General features: G+C 38.2%; 1 protein-coding gene across 1 annotated transcript in view; it reads right to left on the reverse strand.

Annotated features, from left to right (window-relative positions):
• NNT (nicotinamide nucleotide transhydrogenase) overlaps positions 1 to 26,953 on the reverse strand; it is a 46,243-nt gene that overhangs the window by 8,201 nt on the left and 11,089 nt on the right. The window contains exons 6-19 of the mRNA XM_054185829.1: positions 26,477 to 26,565; positions 24,670 to 24,857; positions 23,824 to 23,957; positions 22,038 to 22,229; positions 20,749 to 20,902; positions 19,694 to 19,855; positions 18,784 to 18,894; positions 17,905 to 18,050; positions 16,658 to 16,853; positions 15,797 to 16,030; positions 13,753 to 13,913; positions 12,834 to 13,013; positions 8,346 to 8,505; positions 6,895 to 6,976 (exon numbers count right to left, since the gene is read on the reverse strand). Of these exons, the coding sequence (XP_054041804.1) occupies positions 6,895 to 6,976; positions 8,346 to 8,505; positions 12,834 to 13,013; positions 13,753 to 13,913; positions 15,797 to 16,030; positions 16,658 to 16,853; positions 17,905 to 18,050; positions 18,784 to 18,894; positions 19,694 to 19,855; positions 20,749 to 20,902; positions 22,038 to 22,229; positions 23,824 to 23,957; positions 24,670 to 24,857; positions 26,477 to 26,565 (2,189 nt within the window). The remainder of the gene's footprint in view (positions 1 to 6,894; positions 6,977 to 8,345; positions 8,506 to 12,833; positions 13,014 to 13,752; positions 13,914 to 15,796; positions 16,031 to 16,657; positions 16,854 to 17,904; positions 18,051 to 18,783; positions 18,895 to 19,693; positions 19,856 to 20,748; positions 20,903 to 22,037; positions 22,230 to 23,823; positions 23,958 to 24,669; positions 24,858 to 26,476; positions 26,566 to 26,953) is intronic.

The following is a 26,953-nucleotide window of genomic DNA, read 5'->3' on the forward strand; positions in this document are numbered from 1 at the left end:
ATTCAAGCGCTGGAAAGCCAGAACTTAAGCTGCCAAGGGAATGAATTTCACCTTTGACTTCACTATTCCTGGCAAGAAGCAAAGAAAGAAGAAAAGAAAGGGACAAATCATCTTCGTTCAGGAAGAGTTATGGCATCAACCATCAGTAGTTAGAGACTTCTGACAGACTGCTTGAAACCACATACTGCGTATTCACAAAGTTTGAGAAAGTTGCTCATACAAAAGCTTTTTGGACAAATATTGAAGTGACTCCCAGAAGTCTGCTTCTAAGAGCCTGTTAACCAAATATGACAGTAGCCTGCCAGTACCTCTTGAAACTGGATGTGCAAGTGTGTCAAAAAAAAAAATCATTAAAAATACTTGCCTCTAAGGTTTTCACTATTTCACAAGATACGATCTACATATATCTGGAGTGAAATTAGCCTGTCCAATTGAAAGCAGAATTCAGGTAAGCATATAAAAGATAGCTAAAATCCTTGACGGCTCCCAGCACGCCTAGTAAGAGCTATGTATCTTCTCCTGACTCAAAACAGCACCAGTTCTTCAAAGCTATGTGCATTACAGCAGAAACATTTTTGTCACATATGCTCTCCCAGCTGTTCAAAATATGAACCTCATTCATATTCAAAAATTCAAAACACGAATGATTTTAAGAGAGAGACAAGTTTTATGGTAGAAATGTTTTAAAGTGAAAAATTGATAAGTTTCTTTGATATGCTTTTAATATCAGTTACGAAGGAACTCCCTCGTGTTGGTTGGTTTGTTTTTAAATCAAGCAGAAATCTCACGCTCTTTTTGACTTTCTGTTTACATGACATTAAGTTTTCAGTCTGCATATACTTTACCCTTAACAGAGGCTCACAATCATGCTGTGTCTGACTTGAAACATTATCCTGGTAGCTCACTGAAATGCAGAATCCACCAGGAATTTTTTCTCTTTACTCTGACCACGTAACACGGGGCTTGCTTATCACCTCCAACTGTCAGATACACTGAAGTGAGCATACACCTCCTTGTTACTAAGACTTCACACCTTAACAGCATGAGTATCAGGCAAGGACATTCGGCCTTTTAATCAGCCTCTTTTGGATAATTTTTAGCTTTAAAAAGACAATACAGCATAATCAAAAATTAGTTAATATTTTAACCTTTTCTTGTAATACAAGGAGTGCAACATTTTGTTTTAAAATTAAGATAGCATTTTCAGCATAAAAAGCACTTAAATTCAGGGAGGGAAGGGGGGGAAGTTACTTAAAGTAATATGATGTTTATTTTAGTAGCATGAAAAGACAACTACTGCATGAAAAATTACTGAAAAATCTCAGAATTGAAGTTACTTTTAATACAGTTCATAAAGTCAGCATCTGTCTTTATTACAACTGGATAGATAATATTCTTTTAATCAATACTGAAAGAGCTAGCACCTACCTAACCCAACGCAGAAGTGTTTCAAGATCACTTCATCCACATAAAGATAGGATTCCTGTCATTATGCCAAAGCTGGACAGAGTGATGTAAGTAAGTAACATCTGGCTGGTGCTTAATTTAGCTTACTCAACACTTCAGATGCTGTATATACAGAGAACAATTTGCCCCAGGGTTTTGCCTCACCTCTTCTTCCCCCCAATCCATTCACTTTATTCGTGTTTTGACACTTCTCCACCTCTGTTTCCAGTACAGACAATCTGTTATTCAAGGTAAGAGGAAGAAAAAAACCACAACACCAAAACATCCCTAGATGAACTGAGAAGTGCACCACTCAGATATTCCACGGCTTTAATCCTGCCATATAACAACAGTTGCAGTGTAGCAGGACCTGCAAGTATCACAGTATAATGCTCCCCTCACACGTTACAGATGACTAGGTAGATTACTAGCATCAAAGCACATAGCTAGCTTAGGCCTGGTGTCATGCTTGAGGCAACACCACCTCCCCAGAAACAGTACTTCAGCATGGACTAAGCTCAGCAGCTCTGCTGGGGTCAGGTCAGTTTAAATTTAACTGAATTAAATTAGTTAAATTAAGCATACTTATGTGAGGGTTGGTACTATTTCCAGGCACTATGGTTTATCACAGCAGGGGCAAGATCTAAATGCATGGCATGGGCCTTAGCTCAACACAATAACCCTCACAACTGCAGGGAAGACAGAAAAGCCTGCCTCCACAAAGCATCATGAACTGACCTAGTAAGGTCACCCAGAGCTGAGATGACCTACAGGGAACTAACGGCATCCCTACAATACACACCCAGGAGCATACAGCTACAGCTGCATCCTTCCAGAAGTGGATCAGGTACAGCAAGGTTTGCTAGCTCACTGTAGCTACACTGATACGGCACTTGAGCTACCACATCTGCAGCATTAATGATTCAGAAGGCAGACAGTTAATTTGACTATAAGAAACAAATTGAGAACTGACACACATGTACACACTTAGTGTGTTCCTAGTAAGCATACTTCAGCTTCCTAGAAACTTGCATCAATGTACGTTGCTCTTATGCTGCCATTCAGCAGTGACAGTAATTTCCACCTCCATCTTATCCGCACCTGAGCTATGCGGCATGCTAAGACTGTTGGGACAGCACCTTAACAGCTCATCCTTTAAAATTTTTCTATATTTTCTCATAGAGCAACCAAGAATGATGATTGTAAATTGAAGTAATTAAATAATTCAAGTTAATCAGTTTTATTTATTAAGTCGTAGATAAATGCGTAGGTGGTACCCATCCACATGTTGTGTTACTCACAAGCAATGAGAACAAGAGAGAGGAAAAAAAAAAAAAAAAAAAAAGATAAACACAAAACCCTAAACACATTTGACTAGAGCCCAGACATAGAGGTAACAATAAATATCCAAAAGTGTAGATCCAACATTAAACTCATGCTATCACATTTTCAAAAATGTAAGAAACCCATGTTTCCATGTGCCCAAAAATAATTAAGATTCTCCAGCATCAAAAGACAGAAATCCAAGTCCTTAGAGATACCCACCTATAAAAATTATGTTAAAAAAAAAAAAAACCAAACCAAAACACTAATGTATTATCAACTGATTTGAAACACTGTTAAAGAAGTAATCAGCATTTCTCTCAACTACGAGAGTTACCAGAAAACCACCATGTTTAATTATAAGTTAGGTTTAGAAAGCCTACACAAAGCACAATTTTAAGGGTCCTTTTACTTTGCAATACTTTTTCCTCATCAAAAATTTCTTACTATGCAGGAAAGCAAAACACGTGGACAGAAAAAGTCTTAGGGAAGTCATACTATGGCAAAAGCTAAGACAGTTAACTTGATATGGACATAGACAGCATCAATTACCTATGCATGTATGAGAATGTATACAGTTTAACTGTAGTATAATTCTATAGAATAATTATATATCTATACACAGAATTACTGTAGAATATAACTAAATTGTATAGAAGAAATCAGAATTTCACAACTAGGGGCCTTCAAACAACACAGCATGTGGTCGAAGAACTTCAGTAAGACGAGAACTTTCAACAATTTACTCGGTTGTAACTTTGCACAAATACGACACCAATTGTAGAACGAGCATTTCCTCTCCAAGGCCAATGGCTTCTGGGGACTACAGGATTTAGCCTATGAAAAGTTTTGTTGTTTTACCCCTTCATAGCAAGGGAAAGCTATAATGAAGGCTCAGCAATATCCAGCCCTCTATGTGATCCTAATAACGCATTAAAGATGTGATCTGCTGCAAGACCATCTCAACTAAGCGATGATGTTAGCTATGCAATTTAATAACTAAAACAGTCTGAAGTTTCCAAACTCTTCCGTATTTCCAAATTTAAACCCTAGTCAAAGGTTATGCATCTCGTTATATAATCTGCGCTCTTCACTAAGAATGTTATGGCTATAGGCAAAGTAAATGAAAACAGCAGCTCCTCTGGATCAATCGTGAACCATGGAGCAAAGAAAGGCCATATGACAGACGCAATTTTTCTTGGCACAGTATGGGCATTACAAATTTATGACAATCGTATGTCCATGCTGGCACCCCTCCACAGCGGATGTGTGAGAGTGTCACTACATCTGGATGGTGAGCATACTAGGGTCCCGAGGCACTCCAGGCCTACTGAAACCAGAGGGACAGCAGCTGCACTCAATGAACACCGTGGGAGCTCCGCAAAGTGATGAAAGGCCTGAATTACCACAAACTGTAAATACAGATTTATTTCATTAAAATACTAGGTAACCACTGCAGCGATCCCTTCCTGAAATTGACTCATTTCAAATACAAGCCAGTTATTTCAAGGATTCATTCACATTTCTCCCCTGCAAAGCCAACATAAAAGGCAAAACCAATAATTTTTTATTTCACCAAGGCTGATAAAAAATAAAGCTGGCTCCCCAGAAGCGCTGAAAGGAAAGCCAAAAGCACGCGACACTGTCATCGCATTAGCCAAGAAAGGCTCTTTTGTTGCACAACTAAGGGGTCTTCAAAATTTTTAATGCAATTTGGACACACACAGAGTTTCTGCTAAGTATAAGGTGTGAAGAGAACTACTCCAGGAAGCAGACAGACCAGCACATACCCTCATTTCTCATTTACGCATGAATAAATACATTTAATGAAGCAATTTTATATGCAAAATTGCAACATTCTGAGTAAATACTAGTAAGTAATTGCTGCTAAACCCTACACCAGCCCTGGTGTTATCCATCACAATACATGCTGTAAAACACTGCAAAAACTTACATGCAACTTTTCAATAAGCTTGGAAAAATAGTGGAAGAAAAACAAACCCAAAAAACACTAATTGCTAGAATACTGATTCCAAAGTAAAGTTCCCATCTACTTGAAATAAACACAAGGAAATCAGGGAATGAGTCTGGCTAGCCAGCATCTGTCCAAATATCTTGTTTCAAATGAAAACCGAGCCTTGACTAAATTTAAAATATCAAGTTACCACAATTAGTTTCTGAAACAATCAGCAAGGCAGGCATGATGTTAGCTTGCCAGTACTTTCAATATTTTTAGGTCTATGAAAAATTGAAGAAGGAAGGACTTCAGGCCAATACTGGCACCTAAGAATGCTCTTTGGAGCAGCACTCCAGCAGAATAAATCCATGAGACTGGCTGCACGCACTCCAATAATCCTTCCACGCAAGTCTCAAAGAACTCTAATAACAGTCTTGCTTGTAATTGCAGAAACTTACGGGAACCCAGGAAGAATAGGTCTAAGTTCCTTAACAGATTGGAGTATCTGTCACAAGAGGAGAGGCTGAGAGCTGGGATTCTTCAGCCTGCAGAAGAAAAGGCTCTATACCACTATGAATAAATACTGATGGATGGGAGTAAAGAAGACAGAGCCAGATTCTTCTCAGTGGCATCCAGTGAGCACACAAGAGGCAACGGTCCCAAACTGAAATACAGGAAAAACCTGCTCTACTCTAAGGGTGACTGAACATTGGAACAGACTGCTCAGAGAGGCTGTCAAGTCTCCATCTCTGGAGACCAGATATTCAAAACCCAACTGGACAAGATCCTAAGCAACCTGCTCCAGTTGACTCTGGTTTGAGCAAGGGGGATGGCTGAACTAGACAATCTCCAGAGATCTCTTTAACTTTAGCTAACCTGCAATTCCGCGAAGATTCAGGTTACATTAAAACAGTAACAGCAGTTTACTTCCTCAGACTTCTGCTACTGCCTACTTTCCAAACAAATAAGACTGTAGAAACCTTTGAAGTATGGTGTGAGAGAAGATACTACACCCCTACTACTTGGAAGAGGCAAAGATAAAAGAGGCAGTATATCCTGTGGAAGCTAAAGTCCTCCTGTTAACATAAGATCACATGGATTGACTTAGGAGGACTTCAAGGAATGTAACAGACAGAAGATCTACTTTTAACAGAGGTACAGTATGCAGCACATCAGTCCAAAAACAGGAGCTCCTGAGTCCCACGTTCTTGGTGCAGAGGCTGCTACCTGATCTACTCTTCCACTTTGTATCAGGCTAACCCCACAAACACTTCTCCATGCTGCAGGTCATTTCCAGTCTAGGAGCCTCAGCTATGCCCATCACACCCCTTTAACTATTCCCCAATCAGAGGGGTCCATTTCCACTGGAAATTAGGACTTAAAAAAAATAAAATATTAAAGCTATTTTAGCCTAGTAAACAATCCCCCTTAATGGAGGTTTCTCTAGAAGGCAATTCAAAGCACTGAAGTTAGGCCCTTGTTCTCTCCCACTGACTATAAGCATAAAGAAAAACTATCCTCCCTGCACTGAAGTCAGCTGTTGTGGCTGCTCTTCACAGTAAGGTATTTCCACAAAGTGGTTGCTGTTCAACAGAGCTGTTCAACCTCCACCCTTAGAAAAGGCTGCTAACTGTTCCCTTGAACACAATACGAAAAGCCCCATTAAAATTTTATTTTACAAAAAACTTCACTGCTTGTTTTGTAGAAAGATGCTATGATATCCAAAAGCAGAGCATATGTATCTAAAGGAGCTAACTTACCTTTCAAAGAAGTAAGATTTGGTGGCTACAATAAGAACTACTAAGTTTTAAAGCCATTCTTTTTAATTGAACTTCAGTGTGACACCAAACAAAATAAAACCAAACCAACAAAAAATTATTCTGCAATGGCTGGGACAACTTCCAAAACCCAAATTTAAGAAGCATGTAAGGGAGTAAGGGATCTTTTACACTAAAGAATGAAATATCTAGACATTCAGCTATACGTTAGTAAGAGTAGAGCATTTCTCCAGGTAGTATTTCTGACAGAGACTGCTGAAAGAAAAATTAAACCAAAACAAAGACTTCTAAGGGACTGTAATAGAAGGGCGGGGGGGGGGGGGGACGACAAAAAAACCACACACACTACAAACCCAAACTGTAATAGTTTTCATCAAGGAAAATACCTACCTGACATTTTTCCCTTGTTCTCTCAACATCTTCACCAGATCAGCTATGGGGTACTGAGCTTTTGCTGCACACAAACCATAACCTGAAAGAATTTCCAAATTTTAAGCTATTTTTCTGTTTCAGTGCAGACAGAACAGTTACAGACAGTAAGTGTACCTTTCACACAAACAGAAGCTCTCAAAAATAAACAAACAAACAAAATGCACATGCATACATCAGATACTCATATATTCCCAGCCTGGCCGCTGTAATTCATCTCTTCTTTTTGGTCTCTTGACCAAAAGAGAGCATGGGACTAACTTCTCCTGACCACTAACAGCACAGTCATTTAACCAGTCAAACTACACATATAACTTATGTCAGCTTCACAAAAATACATGTTTCTTTCTCTGTCAGAAAAGGATGTTTCAGACAGGTGCATTAAAAAATTGATAAGAGAGGCTACTATCAGGTTACTTCACCACTGTTACCCTCAACAAAATTTTGGATTTGCCTAATGCAAATCTAGTAGCTGAACGTAGCTTTTAGCAGCAAATAATCTTTTCGGTCTTTCTCTCTGAATTAATTAATCAGAGCAATAATTCCATGGAAAAAAATTGAGAGTATAAATTATTAATGGTGTCCTCAAGGTTTGACCACAGGGGCCGGAGGCAAACTCCTTGAAGATGTTTGCAAGCTTTATTGGAAACAAAGGTAACTTCCCCAATTAGACCCCTACCTAACTGATGTTTTCATTTAAGTTGAAACAAAATGAAAGATGACTATTTTTCAGTATACTTCTCATTCTAACACTAAAATAAACTTAAAACAATAGCTATGCCATTCAGTTGAAGGAAAACGAGTCTTGAGCTGCTATGTACCTGATCTCACCTAACGGGGAACGCACTATTGAACCATATGAGCCTACAGCCAACATAATAGCTTCAGACAACTCAGGGGTTTTGTTTTCAGGGTTTTTTTCTACTTTAATTCCAATATTTATTGTATACTAAGTTTCAGATGTTTTTCTGCTTTTTAAAACAATGCATAATTGAGCAAGTAGATGAGAAGTGTAAACAAAATCCTCTCTTTCAGTAAATTAAGACAGATATTTTGTAACTGGTACCGCTGGTACTGTGGTAGTGCTTGGAAACTCACACAATAGGCGCACACAAAATTAGCTGTAAACATAGTTCACAAAAGATAGTCTTTGCCCTGAAGAATGTAAAATCTAAATAAATAGAACAAAGTTTGAAGAGATACACACAAGGAAAAATAAAGTGGCATACATGCCTACATAGAGGAATGATGACCAACCTGGGAACAAAAACAGATCCCACAGACTCAGCCGATATTTGACACACTCCATTTTTTTTGTTTTGTTTGGGGGTTTTGTTTTTATTTGTTTGTGGTGGTTTTTTTTAATAATACATCCTGTGAACATCTTGCTGTATAAGTCAAGAGTGTCTTACCTGGAGTAATAATAATATTATTGGCTTCCTTTATCATTTCAATGGCATTGTCCACATTGATTTCTGTGTGGGTTCCAGTAATTTCCATGGGCTTCCCACCAGCTGTTGATGTGGTGCCATAGCCCCCTAAAATCACATTTGCGAGGGAGCGGTTCATAGCCTGAAAGACAAGAGGTTTTTGATTAGTTAAAGATGAAATCCAAAAATAGAGGAGAGCAGATGTCCACAAAGAAAACTTCTGAAAATATTAAAGCCTTCCTGACAATAGTCTTTATCTGCTGGTTTTGCCTGCTTACAACTCAAAACTTCTTAAAATAGGATCCTTAAAAGAGACTTAGATCAACACAACAATATCCAAACATCAGCTTCTAACACATTACATTACACATGCAATGAGACAGCATCAGCATTACCCCAAGAAAAGAACAAAACAACACGAACAGCAAATACTGGTCTCTTTCTGTTCTTCAAGGGGAGGGATATAAATGAATGCATATTTGATGAAAGAGTTTTTAAATATTTTAACATACATACACACACACAAAATTTTTGCAAGATACTTTCTTAAATTCTTGAGCAATTACACACGTAAGCACAGAACTGCTATACGACTACATGGAAAGCACGTAGCTCTTAGTGGTAGTACAGAAGCACAGACAGGAAAGAACACAACAAAGCTAGGCAGCCACACAAAACTAACCAAATGCTAACTCAAAACAAATTGTAATGAACTGAAGGGGGCTATTAACTTACTGGATGAGCACCAAAGGGGAACAAGGGATCTTAAACTAGGAGCTTTAAGAGAACACATCCTGAAAATTCAGCTCTGTAGATACATAGCCAGGAAAAGCCACTGGCTAAATGCTCACTGGCATGTCTCCTTGTGAGTGTGGTCCCAAAGCAATATCTGGCAATATCTGGAAGTAGGCAAAACTTGTAACTGCAGTAAACAAAACTTTAGAAGCAGGAAAGGAACAGGATAAATTGCTTCTTTAATTAAACATGTGTGTCATACATCTGCTATGCTAGCTCAGAAACCAAAAATAATGGAAAGGCACAGATACAAGGGAGAGGAAACACCCACACAAAAGTATCCTTCCAAGTGTCCGTTTTCCACTTATATTTCAAATCATGTAACTCCACAGGTTTTTTGCTGCAGCCTGAGAAGGTAGGCCATTCTGTGAAACTCTAACAAACAAGCACAGAGAAGGTGTTAGAAGAACTTTTGTTTATCCTGATAAAACATCCCTGTTTCAGATACTGTAAGGAAGGCGTACACAAATGCAGTGAAATCAGCATCTTTCTACAGTCTGCAGTAGACACTAGTTCATGCCACCAAAGAACACACTGCCTTTGCCATGTATCCCAATATTAAACTTTCGAACAGGAAAACAGACTACTTAGTCTATTACAGCAGTTAAGTGTCAGGTAAGACAGCTGACACAGAATACCCTCTTCAAATGTTGTGCACGCTAAGCTTACAAGCAGTAAAGCACTGTCTATGCATAGCTAAACCAAAAGACAAAACTAAGACCAGGCCAAAGGAAAAAATAAAGTTCAGATATTACTACAAGTCTGAGAATCCACACAAAGCAAGCATGAGACTGAAGCACATTGCCTAGTTCTGCACCGAACAGCCAAGAAAAGAGGAGGGAAGTCTGGCAAAGAAGGGCATGATACAGAAGGCTTCAAGATGAGCCAAGACCTCATCAAGAAACAACTAAACCATGCAGCTAAGACCCACTCAGCACAGGGACCATGTGAAAATTCTTCTAAAGCCTCTTTCACCTTCTTTACCACCACAGACCACATAATGAATAATGAATAAAGTGAGGCTTCACCATTCATAGATAACCCAATTACTAGCAAAAAGCCCCCTCTGCTGTGCGTACACAGCTGATACTGGCCAGAAGCTTACAGCCCAGGGATAACCAAACCTTTGATCCCTGACAACTCCAAGTCCTTCCACTCTGCTGACAGAAACCGCACAGCTAGTACAGGTGATGGGCCGGCATACAGTTTATAAAATTAACACAATTTGTCCTTTCTCTTGCTCTGTTTCATCACCCCAAGTAATGGTTCCTCTTCTACCTGAAGGGTCTTCCCCATCCGTAAGCATACTGATTCTAATACTACAGTTGCAATCATCAAGTACTCACTCTGCAAAAAAAACGGCAGAAAGACACAGTAATACAATCTGAAGAACACACTTGGTGTTAGTATTTTAAAAGAAGCCACAATTCACAGGATGAGTAAACAGTACAGGCCTTTGCTTTTTTGTTTTCAGGTTAAATTCTTTGTCCTTAACTCACCCTACTAATAGGCACAAAACAGGGATGGGTTGAAATCCAAGCAGACAGGAGCATAAAAACTAAGTAGTTATCTGAATACATGTTGGACAATTTTATGAACTCAAGCTTTAAGAGATTATCTGGATAGGCTTTGGGTGATTAAGCTACAGTTTTATCACAAAAAGTAATTGGAAATGTTGTGAAAAGGAGGTTTCAACCATTAAGATGTTTCTACAAACACCTCATCTGTACTAGATAAGCTTCAATAAATATACTGCTCTGGATGGAAGTCATATTTTGTGGGGGCGGGAGGGGGAGCTGTTGCTTCATTAGCACAGGTTGCAACAGCCTAAAGCAGAGTTTATTCAAACTCTTGAGCATGTTTGCTCCTGAAATGCAGCTTCAAGACAATGATACTGAATCCCCTGATTATAACAATGCTTCCAAAAGTAATGATTTCCATTAAAGGAAGCAAAGCACAAAAGAAAAAATGCTGCACTAGAAACAAGTTATCCTGCTTATTGTGCAGAAACTATACAAAATAATTTTAATTTTACTGGCTAATCAACTTTAATTGTCTAAGCTTATGTAAAGCAGCACAAGATTTCTAGAATGCTACCTCAAAAAACTAAATTCCTGAAATTTGAGAAATACATAGAGGAAAGGCACTCTGTCACTGCCTAATTATTTTGCTGATTATTTCTCCAGGCTTGCTATTTACCTAGATACCTCCAACCAACAGATGCAAATATCACAGAATCATAGAACAGAGTTGTAAGGGACCTTAAAGATCATCTAGTTCCAACCCCCTTTCCATGGGCAGGGACACCTTCCACTAGACCACACTGCTCAAAGTCCCACCCAACTCAGAACTCTGTGAGTGCCTAGAGGATCTAGCAATGAAAAAGGAAATAAAAAAGGAAAGGAACAGTAAAAGAAAAACGAACGTATAGAGTGACTATGCCTACTGGTAAATACGTACCCAACAGATCATATTTTCATCAAGACTTACAAGAATCTGATCTTTAGAGAACATACTTTTCATCCCTGTGTTGTCCATACACATCTTCTTTCTACTGGTATGGACTAAATTGTTGCCTATATACAAATATATATACATATATATTTATATATATAAAAAAGATGCCCCATGAGCCACGTTATCTGATTTCATTTTGATAAGGAGCTACAAAATGTTCAAGAAAGAACATGATTCTTTAAAATTCATACCTGGGATTGTTCATTTGAACTCACCTCCATGAAGCTGCACAAAAATACTTTTTTAAGCTTTTCTGAAATTATTCCTCAAGAGAGATGAAAATTAATGATACTGAACCTTCCTAACTTGGTACCAATACTATATATCAGCAGAGATGAAGGAACAGACAACAGCCAGGGCTGACTATAGGAAAACATCAGGACAGGAGAACAGCAACATTTATCAGACAAGAACACAAGAGCACAAGTGAAACAGAATTACACAATAGAGAATCAGGCAGTTGGCAGGTGTTGTACTGTGAACAGTTTTCTTTAAGTCATTACCTCTCCGTCTTTGAGGAAAAAAAAAAAAAAGAAAAAAAAAGAGAGAGACAAAGGAAAACAACAGACTTCTGTACAAACGTTCCAGAGAAAAGGAGACCATTACTAATAATGCAATATGACTTCCACGCAGCGTTGAAGCTCAAGTTTGTTTTGACACAGACGTTAGCATCAGCAATACACTAATGCAAGTCTGCTGCCACCCTGTGGTACTTCAAAGTAGCTGCTCTGAAGAAAGCACACTTTCCAATACTCCAAAAATCAAACTTCCTATTACTAGAGAATCAAACCAAACCTTTTTTTTTTTTAGAGGAACTCACTACTTAAAAGTATCTCCTGCTAACAATTTTAAATTTAGCTTAAACTTAACAATACTGCAGAGTGACATGACAAAACAAAACAAAACCAAAAAACAAAAAACTCCACAGTTGAGGTCAAGTAATCATACTGATTTGAGACCACATTCAAACCCTCAATGCCCAACTCAATGCAAAGGCTGTCCTCAGTTTTGAAGGACATACCTCTCCAAACCAAAGTGAATTTTCTAGTCACTAAACACCTAGCGGTTTGGTCTTCCGATTCTTATCTTCCTAGCAAACGTGATGAATAAGGTTTGTCATTACTTGGAAAACAAGCACAATTTCTGCTGACTTCTTACCACACACATGATGTAAGAGAGGATGGCCCCGGAGGAGCCAATGAGTGCACCAACAATGGTCAGCAAGTTGTTGTTCAGTAGGAAGCCCTCAGCACACAAAGCCCATCCAGAGTAACTGTTCAGGACAGTAATAACTACAGGCATGTCAGCACCTCCAATAGCCGCTGTTAAAGTGACACCCTGGAATAGGAAAGAAAATACTTCAGTACAAGCTACAACTAAGAACATCATACAGAAAAATGTCTGCCTGCTGCACTGAAAAATAATTATCTTTACTTAATAACCTATTCAACTATTTTCAATGTAGGAAACGTCAAGTTATGGCCTGAGAATTGGACTTATTAAATCTGCCTTCTGAGAGAGGACAGAAAGGTACGCCACTGTCCTAATCCTGTGCTTAGCCACATATTTTTACTTGCAAAAATATCCTACCAGCTCCATGGAACTGTTCATACCATTAAAGAATTCACACTGAGCAGTCTTTGCAAGACTCAGTTTACAGAATGGTAACATTCAGGGTAAATTTTGCAACAGCTGGTGTGAGTGAATAGGGGGGGAGTTACACATGGGGATAATCTTATTAAATTATGATCACAACCTGTAGATCCAGTGCTCTTTTAAGTATTTTAAGAATAAACTTTCAAAGAAGTTTTTAAAATATCAGTTTGTCATATAAAAGGCTCCATGAAGTCATAGCTGCAAAAACTAGTTATGTATAACGTGCCTGTTCTCTGAACAGTTCTGGTTTACAGCTAGGTTTAGGAAAGTCAGCTGTTACTTGCTACTGCAAGGGAGCATTCAAGTACTGTGACAATCATGGCTCAGGGTGCTAAAATACAATCATTTAGAGGAAACGTGCAAAGCTGAAGAACAAACTGCTTGTTTCATTTTTTTCACCTCCTACAATTCCCCAACTCACCATTATGGCTGAGAGAGCTGACACAGAACCTAAGCAAGTAATTCCCGTAGTGTAACTAGGATCAATCATGTACGGAACCATCCCACCAATGCTGGCAGCCAGCAAACCTGCATTCAACGCATGTCGACCAGGCAAGAGCAGGGGTGCGGAATTCAGGATACCTGCAATCAAATGCATATTCAGAGATTGATACATACATACAGGAAAGCCTGCCTGTTGCCTCAGAGAAGACTGAATACCTCAGCAAAAGAAAAATTAAAAAAGAAAAAGGGAGGGGCAGAAAATAAAATAAGTTAGTGGAAGCTGAGACCTTGTGCTGACTCAGTACTGCAAGACATTCACAGTTAGTCTAGATTCTCAAATACTCCTGTTTAAACTCTTGTTTTACTGCCTAATCTCACTGAAGTGCTTCAGAACAATAACAAAAATGTCTTCTCCTCCTGAAAAGTCTTGTCTTTTTTTTTTTTTTAAAACGTACTTTTATTCTGTCCCCAATTCTTTGCATGTCATGTATGAAGCTCTGTTACAGGAAGCTTTTAGCTGAACTTCTTAGTACAGGTATTATTCTGTCTCTCAAAAGCTGTGTGCTTAGAAAAATATGACTATGCAGATAACCCCAAAGATAAAACACACCTGCTTTCAAATGCTTTAATTTCACCAGTATCCTGAGTCACACAGACTCCCCACAGCTTCCCACATTGGCAGAGACTTGACGTGAAAGAGGGTTCAGTATTTGTGTGATTCAGTTTAAAAAAACAACTACATATTTATTTTCACCATGGGCTTTTTTTTTCCCCGCAAACAACACAGCAAAGAGTAAAAATAACAAAAGTGTATCTGTTACTTTCAGTGTAAGTAGCTACTTGCTGAGTGTCTCATTTAAATTTAGGTAAATTCGAGGGAAAGAATGAACTGCCAGTCTCAGGACTAGGAGTCCTACCTCTACTTCAATAATACATACAAGCTTATTATTATTGTGCTGATAAGAAAATGCAAGGCTGGGGGCAGGGGGGGGAGATAAGCAAAAACAGTACAGTGGGCTGAAACAGACAGTGAAGTTCACTGGGGACATGCGTACAAATCACTAAAAGGGGTGGAGGGGGGAAGATGGAGAACAGCAAAAAAAATAACCAAGAAGAAATAAATCAGTAACCACTTAGCAGAAATACATACTACTGACAAATCCTTCAAAAGATTATTAGAGAAGACAGCTTTCCATCCATGTCATGCTTCCTCCTTCAATTGCTGGTCTCATAAACACTGAAGAAAGCAAACAGATGTTTCCCAAACAACTACTGCAAACCTAATAACAGGATTAGTAATAGGAAGCTCTTAAACGGAACTTCTTAGTACAGGTATAATCTCAATCTCTCAAAAACTGTGTGCTTACAAAACCAAAAATAAATGCAATAAAGAAACCTTCAGGTGCATGAGAATCAGGAATTAGTGAGTATTTAATTTAGAATGCATATCTACTGAAGCAGTAAGAGGTATGGAGCATGGAGTTTGCACAGTAGGTAAAGAGAGAGCGAACCGAATGGTTAAAAGTGAGGCAGTCTCAACCGATACTGCAACCTACCTACCTAAATGAAGCCTGCAATGCTAATAACAAAATCCCACAAATATTAGCAGTGCTCCCCGATTCCAGCAACACCTGGGTTCCAATTAAAATGTCTACTCAGGAATACAAAGTTGTGATCAAAAAAGTTCAATAAAAATCAACTAGAGAAACAGTGTCAGGTAGTGTTTTAACAACAATAAAGCAACACTTACTTCCAGACAAGATGAACTGAGGGAAGCTTACATGACTTGGTAATTAATAGCAGTGGTATGTCCAAGCACTGAAGACAAACCTTTCATAACTAAAGTTGTACACAAATTAAATAGAATTAAAAAGTACATTCATAACAATTAAATACATAAACTTTTACCTGATGCAAAATACGAGGTTTCTTTCTAATTACACCAGTCTAAAGGCCAAGCTAAACCCTGGGGGTAAAAAGAAGCCTTTAACAAATTCTTAATTCTGAATGGAAGGTCTCACCTTGCAGTTTTCCATAAGCAACGAGAGAGCCACTGAAAGTCACTCCACCAATGTATGTGCCAAGGTACGCCACAATCTTGGTAAGGTTTGCAGCTGGATCAGTAGCGAAGTGAGGATATTCAATCATGTATTCTGCTACACAGGTGAGCACAGCAGCCAAACCAACCAGACTATGAAAAGCAGCCACTAGCTGAGGCAGATCTGTAATCTGGATGCGTTTAGCAATCGTCAAACCTATTGAGAGTTGAAGACAGAAGGGAAGTCTTACAAAACACAACCAACCTGCGCAGCTAGAAATTAATGTATCACAATTCACTGTGCAATGAACATATGCACACGCATGCCTGTTCCAAAGGAAAAATTTGTTCTACACTAGAAATTGCTATAGCATTTAACTGAAAGCTGCATATGTGTATTTTGTGCAATGAGGCTATCACAGAAATTAGGGAGAAGATTAAAGCGTATCATGTTCTTAGAAACTTCACTATATAATGAGAAATTCAACATTTTCTGTGAAGAAAGCCCAGTGTGAAAAACAGAATTTGGCAGCATTCAGTCAGAAACTGAACAGAAGTATGGAGTTGGGCAAGTTCATTCACTTCTCCATACCCAGTCTCCCTAACAGAGATGATGTACTCCTGCTTTTCCACCAGTCTCCCCATTCTTTACCACGTCTTGATGCATTAATAGAAGCTCTGGGACTTATGATTCTTTGTTTGCATATTTGCAAAATAGCATCCACAAGCCTTAACTGTAATTCAGTCAATTCACCTGTGAGCCATACAGTACCTTATATATATGCAGCTTGCATAAATGCATGTACACAGCATATATTGTTAGTTTATAGTATCATACACATACCTATGGTACCACCAAGTGCCATTGCACCTGACATCTGCGCCAACAATTCAGGTGAGGGTTTAAGGCCTCCAAGAGTTGCTGCTAAACCTCCTGCAACACCAATCATACCCAAAGCATTTCCAAGACGAGCTGTTCCTTGTGTGGACAGACCAGCCAGGGCACCAACACAGCATAAGCCTGAGCCCAGATACATCATCTTTAAAAAAAGAAAAATGTCAATACGCATATGTGAAGTAGAGACAAATTGCATACTCATTGTAAGAATTTTTCTGATTATTACACTAAAGGGCTAATTTCTCCAGAATGTGTGTAAGACACATTCTTTAAGACACATTAATTTCAGTTTTTAACCGAAGTTAGAACTCTTGACTGTGAGAAACTCCTGTAGAGGATGTCATTTTGGACAATTAAAATGCAGTTATCTATTAAAACTTTATCCCCGCACTATGACCTTGGTTTATCTGCACCGTGAATACTGAACTTGAGTCAAGTCAACTTTCCTGATCAGTTCAGAAGCAAATTTTTCTTTAGCACAAACGCAAAGCTAAACTGTCCTGTTTGTTATAGGAATAGTTTTGGAATTTTCTTATGGCACACCTAAATTCAAAAAGTATAAAAAAAAAACTTATATGAATAAATGAACTGAGCTGTACGTGTCTAGGTAACTGAAAAAACTCAAATATATTACAAGTTCCTGGCATAAAGGTATGTTCGGATTCACTTTTTCCAAACATAGAAGGCAATACAGATTGATTTTTCTTACTATTAATCAAATGCAAACAAAAAAGTTTACCACGAAAGGTACTATAGGTACAATCCCTGTACATCCCTCTGTGCTAAAATCTCATCCTATCCAGATGTCATACTTACTTCAATTGTCACGCAAAGTTGACTTTTCAGAAACATTTAAACCAAAGACTGATTTCTGCAGTTACTCTAATATTTAAACTGTAATTTTGGAAAACTGTGCAATTAATAACAAACTACCCGCTGCTCTACAGGGAAAAAAAAAACCAAAAAAAAAAAATCAAAAAAACCAAACACAAAGCTTTTAAAAGCTTGCAGATTCAGCACTTGGGGTATGATTGCAAGCTTAAAGTTAATCAACTTCAGACTGACCTTGTGGGAATACGTATCTGATTACAAGACCATGGCTAATTTGCTATTTATTCCTCAACAGTGTAAGCAGTGAAGAAGCGTATCATGCTCTGAACAGTGGGGTAAGAGCCACAAAGTTATCTTCTTACCTGTTCAATATTATAGCCACCGTTGAGAGCAGCTGCATAGCCTCCTACAAAGACACCACCAGGAAGTAGGTACAAGTAGTTGTACTCAGGGGGATCTGTGGGACGCTTGAACATATCCAGCATTCTCTGTGTAACTAGAAACCCACCTGGCCAAAGAAAAGGAACAATTTTACAAAAATAAAAACTGAAGCTAAGCATATGCCAAGCTATAAGAGAAGTACTTCATTAAATCATATTACCACAAAAAGTTAGCAACTGACACCAATAAAGCCTTTGAAAAGCTAGTAATCTGGAAAACCACCAGGCAACAAAGGTGTAATCAGGGTGAGATCCTGTTGTCTTTTTTAACCTTTACAGGAAATTCATAAAACGAACAGCTGGAAAGCCTGGAGGACTTGTTCTAACTCCATACTCTACAACAACTGCAAGATACAGCTTAGTGTATGACTGTGTCCCTTTCTCTGTCTAGTCTAGCAAAAAACAGTATTTATAAGTCATATTGCTCAATTTCCTATCTTTTTTATTTTCAAAGCTGGGACTTCTGAAGCTCAAGCAAGCAGACAAAGACAAACGCAGTACCATTTTGGGATATACAGAAAAAAATATTTTATATAATCATCACCCAAAGGACACTGGAAAAGAAAAACGCATATTTAAATGCTTCCCTAAAAAAAGGTCACACCACAAGGTGTGCAAACCAGGTATAATAAATACTATGAAAATTGTGCATTTGAGAGGGTGTTCTTTATTGATGTATGCTCTCAGATCCAATTCCCAAAACAGCATTTCTGGAATCTGTACAATTAAAGAGCTGTCAGAAAAAAAAGAATTACACAATTGCTTTAAAGTTACCCTCAGAAGAAAGCGTAACATTCATACCTGCAATATTGACTGAAGAGATAAAGGCCGAAAGCACTGCTAGAGTTTGAGAAGTGTTTTCAGGGAGATAGTTTCCTCCCATCAATACCAGCCCACCAACTGCAGTTAGCCCTATTTGAAAAGGAAAAAAGTGTTACCGAACCTTAAAAGGCTCTATACCTATAGAACGTTTCCTTTCAGAAGTCAAACAGCTACCGGTCAACACAAATTTTGACCCACACTCTACACATTACTATTTAAACAAAGGCTACCATGGTGTTTTTCAGCAACATAAACATGTTTCAAAAGAAAAAAAAATAGTATATGAATATAGTTTTGAAGTACAGTGCCTCAAGCACTGAGTGAGCCTCCAAGTACTCGTTCAATAAAAGAACCTCTGCTTTTAATAGCCAAAGTAGATAGGTCTCATGACCTGGCACATATATACACACAGAGGTATATAAAATCTTACATATTTCTAGACTTAGGAACCTTATGGGTCACTTAGGAATGTTTTTTTTCCTCTCTCTCAAAACACATAGTTTGAGGAGAGGAAAAACAAGACTGCAGAAAATATGAAAGACAAGTTATTTTCAGGGCAACATTCTGGAGAGATGGAAGGAAAGATGTGTTCTGTGAAAGGAGAGACTGCAGCACTCCAAGTAAAACAAACTTTAAAACAAACAGGTTTAGAGTGAAAAATTAAAAATACACAGCATTACATTTGCCCTTCTTTCTAGAAAACATACTGTCAGAAAGAGTATGTTTCAGATGTCCCTGCTATTTATGGAAGTACACTCAGACATGCAAAGTAGTACTAGGTTCTTTGGCATTTTAAAAGGTGTATCAGCAGACTTCTCTCTAAAGTTTGAGCAAAAGGAGCTGCGCATACTTCAAATAGGAAATAAGCAGTTGTGTGACAGTTACTTACCTGAGATAGCATTAGTCACTGACATGAGTGGAGAGTGAAGAGCAGGAGTGACACCCCACACTGTATGGTAGCCCACTATTCCAGCTAGGCCAAATGTTGTCACCATTTGCGTGAAAGCCGTATTAGGAGCTACAATGCCCAGTCCTAACATGCTGGATAAGCCTAGAAGAAAAGCACAGCAAAACTTTTCTATAACTTTTCAATGGTTTCTTACATTTAAACTGTGTACTTGGAGTCCAGTATTGAGCTAAAAGCAAAATGGAGTTTCGTGCATGCACTTCTTTCAAGATGAGATGGATCATCTTTGTCAACTACAAGACTCTTTCAGTACTAGTGTTTCTTTTACAATAGAAAATAAAAACATAATATACACATCTTTGTTATGCATGCACACGAAGCAGCATAGGTAGGTTTCTATACCAACACTGAATTCTGTCACTCTTCTTTTCTGTAACAAAAATGTAAAAGAGTCACAATCAAGTTGAGATACTACTTGGAAGACAAAGCATGCATATCAAGAAGAAAGGTTAAAAATAAGAATACTCAATACACTAATTGCCTCATGCACAAGTTCTAATGCACACAGAATACCAAGTGGCAAGAAGAGCCAATATTTATTTGCCAAGGCAAACATCCCATTCTCAGTACTTCAGCAGATTGTGGGCATTTAAGTCTCATACGATACATTAAAGTTTGAAGAAGACAATGGCATTGAATTGATTCTGCTGCACAGTACGGGCACAATACCTAGCAGGAGTGCTTCAGAATTTTAAGTATTTTACTGATACTTAAATAAAGCCAAAAACACATGCATCCACACAACATGAATCAGCACTGTTTGAAATGGTAATACTCTTGGTTAAATTTCTAAAATTTTATTTTCCATCTCAAAAGCAATTATTACACTACACTGATTTTGCACTAGGATACACCAGTCAATCAGCTGCTCTCCCGACTAGTTATTAAACTGAATGAGTGAGATGAGGAGTCACTTAAAAGTATTAGCCAAATAAGGAGCACTCTACACTGATTCTCCAACTCCAGAAGTTGCCTACCTGCTGTGTATATAGATGCACTAGTCATAGTTTTTCTAAAAGGTGTAATAGTAGCTGCTTTTTCCGCTTCCAGCTCTGCTACAGTCTTCTGCTTCGCAGGGGGTCCTTGAGGAATGTTATTTGGTGGAGGTGCTGGGAAAATCACCTTGCCATCCTGACAAGAAATATTTACAGTTATCACTAACATGGCAGATAATTTACAGTTAGAGGAGCCTACTCTTCTCAATCCTGCAACTCAGATAAGTCTTAACATCCTACAGCCATGCCACAGGAACATCCTCCTTTTCCGCATCAGCAGAAGTTCGCAAGGATGGATGATCAGTACAGCCTCAACAAATTAATCATACTGGTTTATGCATTTTTCAGACTGGATTTACTATCAGTGTCCAAGAGCATCCAGTGGAAACATAGCACAAGGCTTGAAAGCAGGAACCAAAATAAAGGGTAAAGTTTCTTAAATGGAAATCATTTATGCAAACTAAAATGGGGTCTTGGAAAGAGCAAAATCTGCTACAGATCTGAACTGTAATCAGAGCCTGCACAGACCTTAGCTAGGTACCAAGCATGATGTTTCACATTTGTTGCTGTTCTTCAGGCCTCTGGTGGCATTAGTGACGGAGCTGTCAGACCTGAGCTGTACACACCATTTTAGTGGTCTGGGAGAGATGAAGTCAATACAAGCCTCCTCCAGAGAAGATATCATAAGCATTACAAAATGTCAGCAATATTGCGCAGCAAAAATCAACAGAAATTAACACTTGTTACCTGAACTGCAAATTATTATTTCTTAATAGTTGCAGGAGGAGAGCCCATACTGGCCAGGCCCTAAGTTAATTCTATTATTTCCTAATAGAGCTTAAAGTATCCTGCATATTTTAGTTACACCAGTTTTTTCTGAAGTTACTCTTATATAAAGAAAAACATGTATTTATTAAAGAAAAAAAAAAGGAAGAATGTTTTTCTGGTCCTGTAGTAATTTAAAACATGTTTGAAACATAACTATGCTTTTATCACATGAATACAACATGCAAATTTTATCTTTTTCCTATTTTTCAATAGTAGACATTAGGTATTTGTTTAACTATGACAAGACGACAAAAGCGAAGAGGTCTCCCTTCACAAAAAGGGACAGGACTATTCAGCTGAATATAAACACGGTTGCCCACACTGTCCATCGAGCCACATCTGAAGTCTATTGGCATGCAGTATATTTGAATGCATTTTAAAAAGACAACATTGATAAATGCAGAACTAGGTACTCACAAATTAAGAGAATATTTCTGACTTACCTTCATTACTACAGTTCCTCTAACAACATGATCCAGAGTCCCATAATCAAATTCATCTTTTGGATCAAAGTAGAAGTTCTCTTTGTCAGGACTAATAGCCTTTAGGAGTTTGATAATATTATTGGAATACAGAGTACTGGCCTGAGTAGCCATTCTACTAGGCAGATCTGTGTAGCCAATGTGTGTAACACCCTGAAAAAAATTAAAGTAAAATACCAAGGATTAATTCAGCCTCTGAAGAAGCAGCATTTCTTCCAGTACATCCAGTACATATGGAAACATATATCCAAACTGTTTCACTTATTTCAGTTTTTAATCCCCAGCTAAAACTGCTACCTGCAGCTCCAATATTACTAATTTGGGATGGATTACTCACAACAGTTACAGAATTCAACATGACTAAACCCAACACCTTAAATGCTACTTAGGAACAAGCACCAATACATCTTCCTCTTTGTGTAGGCAAGAGCTTGTCCTCTCCAAATCCTACCATTCTCTCAGAACTTAGCATCTTAAAGTAACCAGGTAACAGATTATCCTGCCCAACGCTTGGCATCTTCTCAGTCCTTCTGGAGGGCATGCACTGGAGGCAACTTTCTCTACGACAGAGGAGTGAAAGGAGCTTCCTCAGAGCTAGCTAGCTGTGCAAGTAATATACCCAGGCTCACATTTACATAAAGATGTAACATAATACATCCACACTGTTTAAAGAACAAATGTGAGTATACCTGGCAATCAGACTCTTGATCTCTTGGAAGGTATGGGTAGCTGAGGCTGGCACACACTCTTCACGTTCAAGGAGACTCGTGTTAAAAAACTGCTCCCGCAACTTACAGCCAAGACTTATGCATGCTTCTAGGAACTCTGGTTTCTTAATGCAACGCTTCAGCACAGTGCTAATAGTTCTGCACTGCTGCTCTTTTCTGCAGCTCAGTGCCAGTACACTATATCCAGGGGTAATACTCCCCTGACTAAAAGCGCTCCATATGAACTCTTCATGCAAGTATCTGCTTACTTCTGTTCTACACACTCTTAATTTCAGGTTTTAAGGGATGACATCAAAAGAAAACCACAAAACCAAATAGAATGCGTGACTCATGATACATACACACACAGCCCTGCTGATATGAATGACAGCCATGGCAGCAGTACGTCCTACCGGCTTTGCTAGAGCAGCATATTAACAGCATTATGTCCTTACATTACCAAATAACAATCTTGGAAATCTGCTACTTCAAATCTCATCACGCAGATTTCTGTAACTGCTAGCGTATTTCTCGAAAGTACCAAAAATAAACCCCAAAAAGCAGAAAATGAGCTCTCAACCAAGACGACGAACACTGGAGCAAAACCAAAATAGTTAGGTCAGTCCAAAGCAAAATTGCCTAGTTTAATGAAGCAATTCATGCTACTCCTAGTTTGGGTTACAAGTGGTTTGGATACGTTAGGGCAAACAGAGTCATGTTGGCAAAGCTAAAGACATACAAAGACAACACCCTCCTGATGCTGAAATTACACTGAGCTAAGGCAGAGGCTTTGCATTGTGAACACTGACAGAATCTGACCCTTACCTTAAGAACCAAATTAGCACTATATAAAGGTATTTGTTTCTTTAAAATTCTTCAAATTGTTATACATAGAGATAGATGACTAGTGACCAAATATAAATGTAAAGGATTGCTCAAGCCCAAATAGCAAAATTAGCTATTCATTTTCAGCATACAGTTTACAAAACACGATGTGAAATCATGCAAACTGAGAAAGATCTGCAGACTAAAATGCTCACCTTATGAACATACATTTCTCCAGGCTTTGTAGTCTCAATGTTTCCTCCTGCTTCTGCAGCTAAATCCACAACAACTGAACCTTCCTTCATTGATTCAATCATATCTTTCTTAATCAAGATGGGAGCTTTTTTGCCTAACAAGACAAGGCATATTATATTAAACATGAAATAAACCTTTCATCTGTACAGCTCAGCAGATGAGTTCTCCCTTTCTCTCTCTCAACCTTATTTTTCTAAGTAAAATTTTCAAGCAATTGGTACCTAGGATGAAATGACACAGAAGGTTTGTTTATACAGGCAGAGAGAAGAGATGCTAGAACATCTTGCTCCCAAGCATATAAAAAAGGTGTACATGGGCAGTCTACCAAAGACGCTGGCAAATCCAATTTTGTCCTCAGTAAACAGATCACATCCAATCTTACAATTCAAGTCACAACCAAAAAAAAAAAAAAAGAAATGTCACATCATAAGTTATTAAAAAACAGATGTTGTGCAATAGAGCACTAAAACCTAACCTCTACCTCACTACGTTTGAATTACAAAATATCGTACTGTTTCCACTGGATTTCAGTGCAGTGATGCAATAAATATGCATACTTGATTACTCTCTACTCCTTATTTAATAAGAAAACATGATGATATTGAGTCAAAGACTGCTATTTGTGAGAACAAAAGTTGTAAAAAAAAGGCACCTACTTTAAAACCAGGCATTTATCAGGGACGGGAAAAGATACATGCTCACACAGACATAATTCATGAACACCTGTTTTCACTGCAGTCACCGCTCCAAAACATGCCAACTTCTACAAGAAGAATGAAAATTAGCATCTTGTACATAAAACATACCTGGAATAAGTGCTGTAGTGATGATAATATCAACATCTTGGCACTGTTTGGCAAAGAGTTTCATTTCAGCCTCAATAAATTCTTTGGACATTTCCTTAGCATAACCACCTTGCCCCTCTCCAGATTCCTTTATGTCTACTTCCAAAGGCTCAGCACCAAGAGACTTGAACTGTTCCAGAGCTGCAGCTCTAGGAAAACAAAATCGGGGAACAACCACTGTTTTAAAAACCCACCATGACTCTTATGTTTTTTTAGTAGTAGTCTTCTTCAGGTAAGAGATCTATAATTTATTCTAGGATTAAGGAGACCATAACTAAAGTCATCAACTTTCTGTATTCAGTGAAAAAAGTTAATTGCATCACTAATTTTACATCTCTAATGAAGATATTTGGATAAGGAACAAAGGCAGCCTACTGCTTCCTGTATAGTTAGCAGAGCTGCCCCAAGAAAAGTCTCAAAGCTGGGAGCTTAACTGTTGACTAACTCTACTCACCCATTTCTCTTGTCATGACTAGGTAAATCTACAGCTCAAATTTACATGCCTAAAATAGGTGATAAATACACAACTCATGACCCTGACTTTAATCTGCGAGATGGAAAATACCAGCAAGTCTTATTTTCACAGGGAAAACTGAGGGGAAGAAGGGGAGCAGGGGGAACTAGAGGTGGTGGTTGGTTGGTTGGTTTTGGTTTTTTTACAGTTACCCTGTAAATCTGTTATTTATTTTACATCACGTGGTATCACAGTAAATAAATGAGACTAAACTGCAGTGTTAGGTAAACATTCACGACATGCAGAGGATTTAACACAAACATCCTTGCACACCAAGATAAAAGTACACATGATGCTGAAAGAAGAGAATTAAACAAATCTGAAAAGTTTTAGACAGATTTTAATCATGCTTTTAAAGAAAATAAACACTTTCCAGTTTGTTTTAAGGGATATGCAGATTTTCTAACAAACCAGAGCAAAGGTTTTTTCATATTGCACATCATAAATCTGGAGATATATTCATTTTTATTCTCTCATATTACATATACCTAAGTAGCACTAGATGCCATCTCTGCATAAAAACAAACAAGTATAAGTAATTTTAATGCAAATACAGTATTAAGCTCATATAAATTCAATGTAAGGCCATTTAGTAGAAAAAAAATTAATCAAGTTTGCAGTCCTTGTAGCTGTAAGAAGAAAAACATGCTCTGTAATTTTCCCAGTCTACTGTTCTAACAAATAGCTGTGGAGCACAATAATCCTTCCTGACATAAAGAAGAAACCCAAGGAAAGAAGAATTTAAAGCAGCTTCAGCTGCAGTTTCTGCTCTTTCATCTTGAGATTTGTAAGTAAAATAACTTGATCTCTTTCTCTTTTTCAGCACATTGAGAGAAGAGTCTCTCCAAAGATGTCCTAGGTGGCCCCTCTGGGATGAAGAAAGTAGAGGTGAATGAGAGCATGCAGCTATGAACCTGGGTCAAAGCAAGCTATAAATGAGGGCATAAGGATTATTTTCCCTGTGTCTCCAAGAAGAACAGAGACATGAAACTCTGGATAAAAGCCCTAACTTTCTCATTTTCATAAAGAAATGTTTTTTTGTTCATATAGTTCTGAGTGATTTAATAGAGAAGGACTCCTTGGATGGTTTGGTTGTTTTGAGGTATAAAAAAAATGGAGGAATAATGACAGAAGAAAAACAGTAGGAAAGGAATTGTGATTCAGTGCAGTACAAGTGCTTTCATTGTAATACAGCCGCAAAGTAATTAATCTTAAAATAATTTCAGATTGCTACTGTCATCTTCACACACCTACCTAGTATCAAATCCACGAACGACTGCACCCATCGATTTAGCTGCTCCTGCAGAAGCCAGACCAGCAACTCCTCCTCCGATGATCAAGACCTAGAATGACACCATCATCAATGCTTGGAGCATAAACTAAAACTAGAACTGCTTAGAGAAGCAGCAGCATTGCATTGCTTTCTACACCTCATTAACCAGCCATTTAAACAAGTTAACTTAGGACACAAAACCCAAACTGACTTTGGTAAAGCTGCCCCATAAATCTAACAGTTTAAAAGCTGTAACTCCTAACTTTACTTATCTGAGAGCCAACTCATCTGTAGCTAACAGTTTATGTAAATACAGGTTTTCTCCGTAATTTAATTTATCCTCTTTTTTTTCCCCCCTTTCCTTAATTGTACTTTCATTTTTCTTCAACCCAATCCACTTGCAATTCAAATCAAGCAATCCTTTCCATCACAGCCCTCAATGCACCAGAAATCCCAAC

The sequence above is a fragment of the Rissa tridactyla genome, chromosome Z (genome assembly GCF_028500815.1).
Source record: "Rissa tridactyla isolate bRisTri1 chromosome Z, bRisTri1.patW.cur.20221130, whole genome shotgun sequence".
Taxonomy (NCBI): Eukaryota; Metazoa; Chordata; class Aves; order Charadriiformes; family Laridae; genus Rissa; species Rissa tridactyla.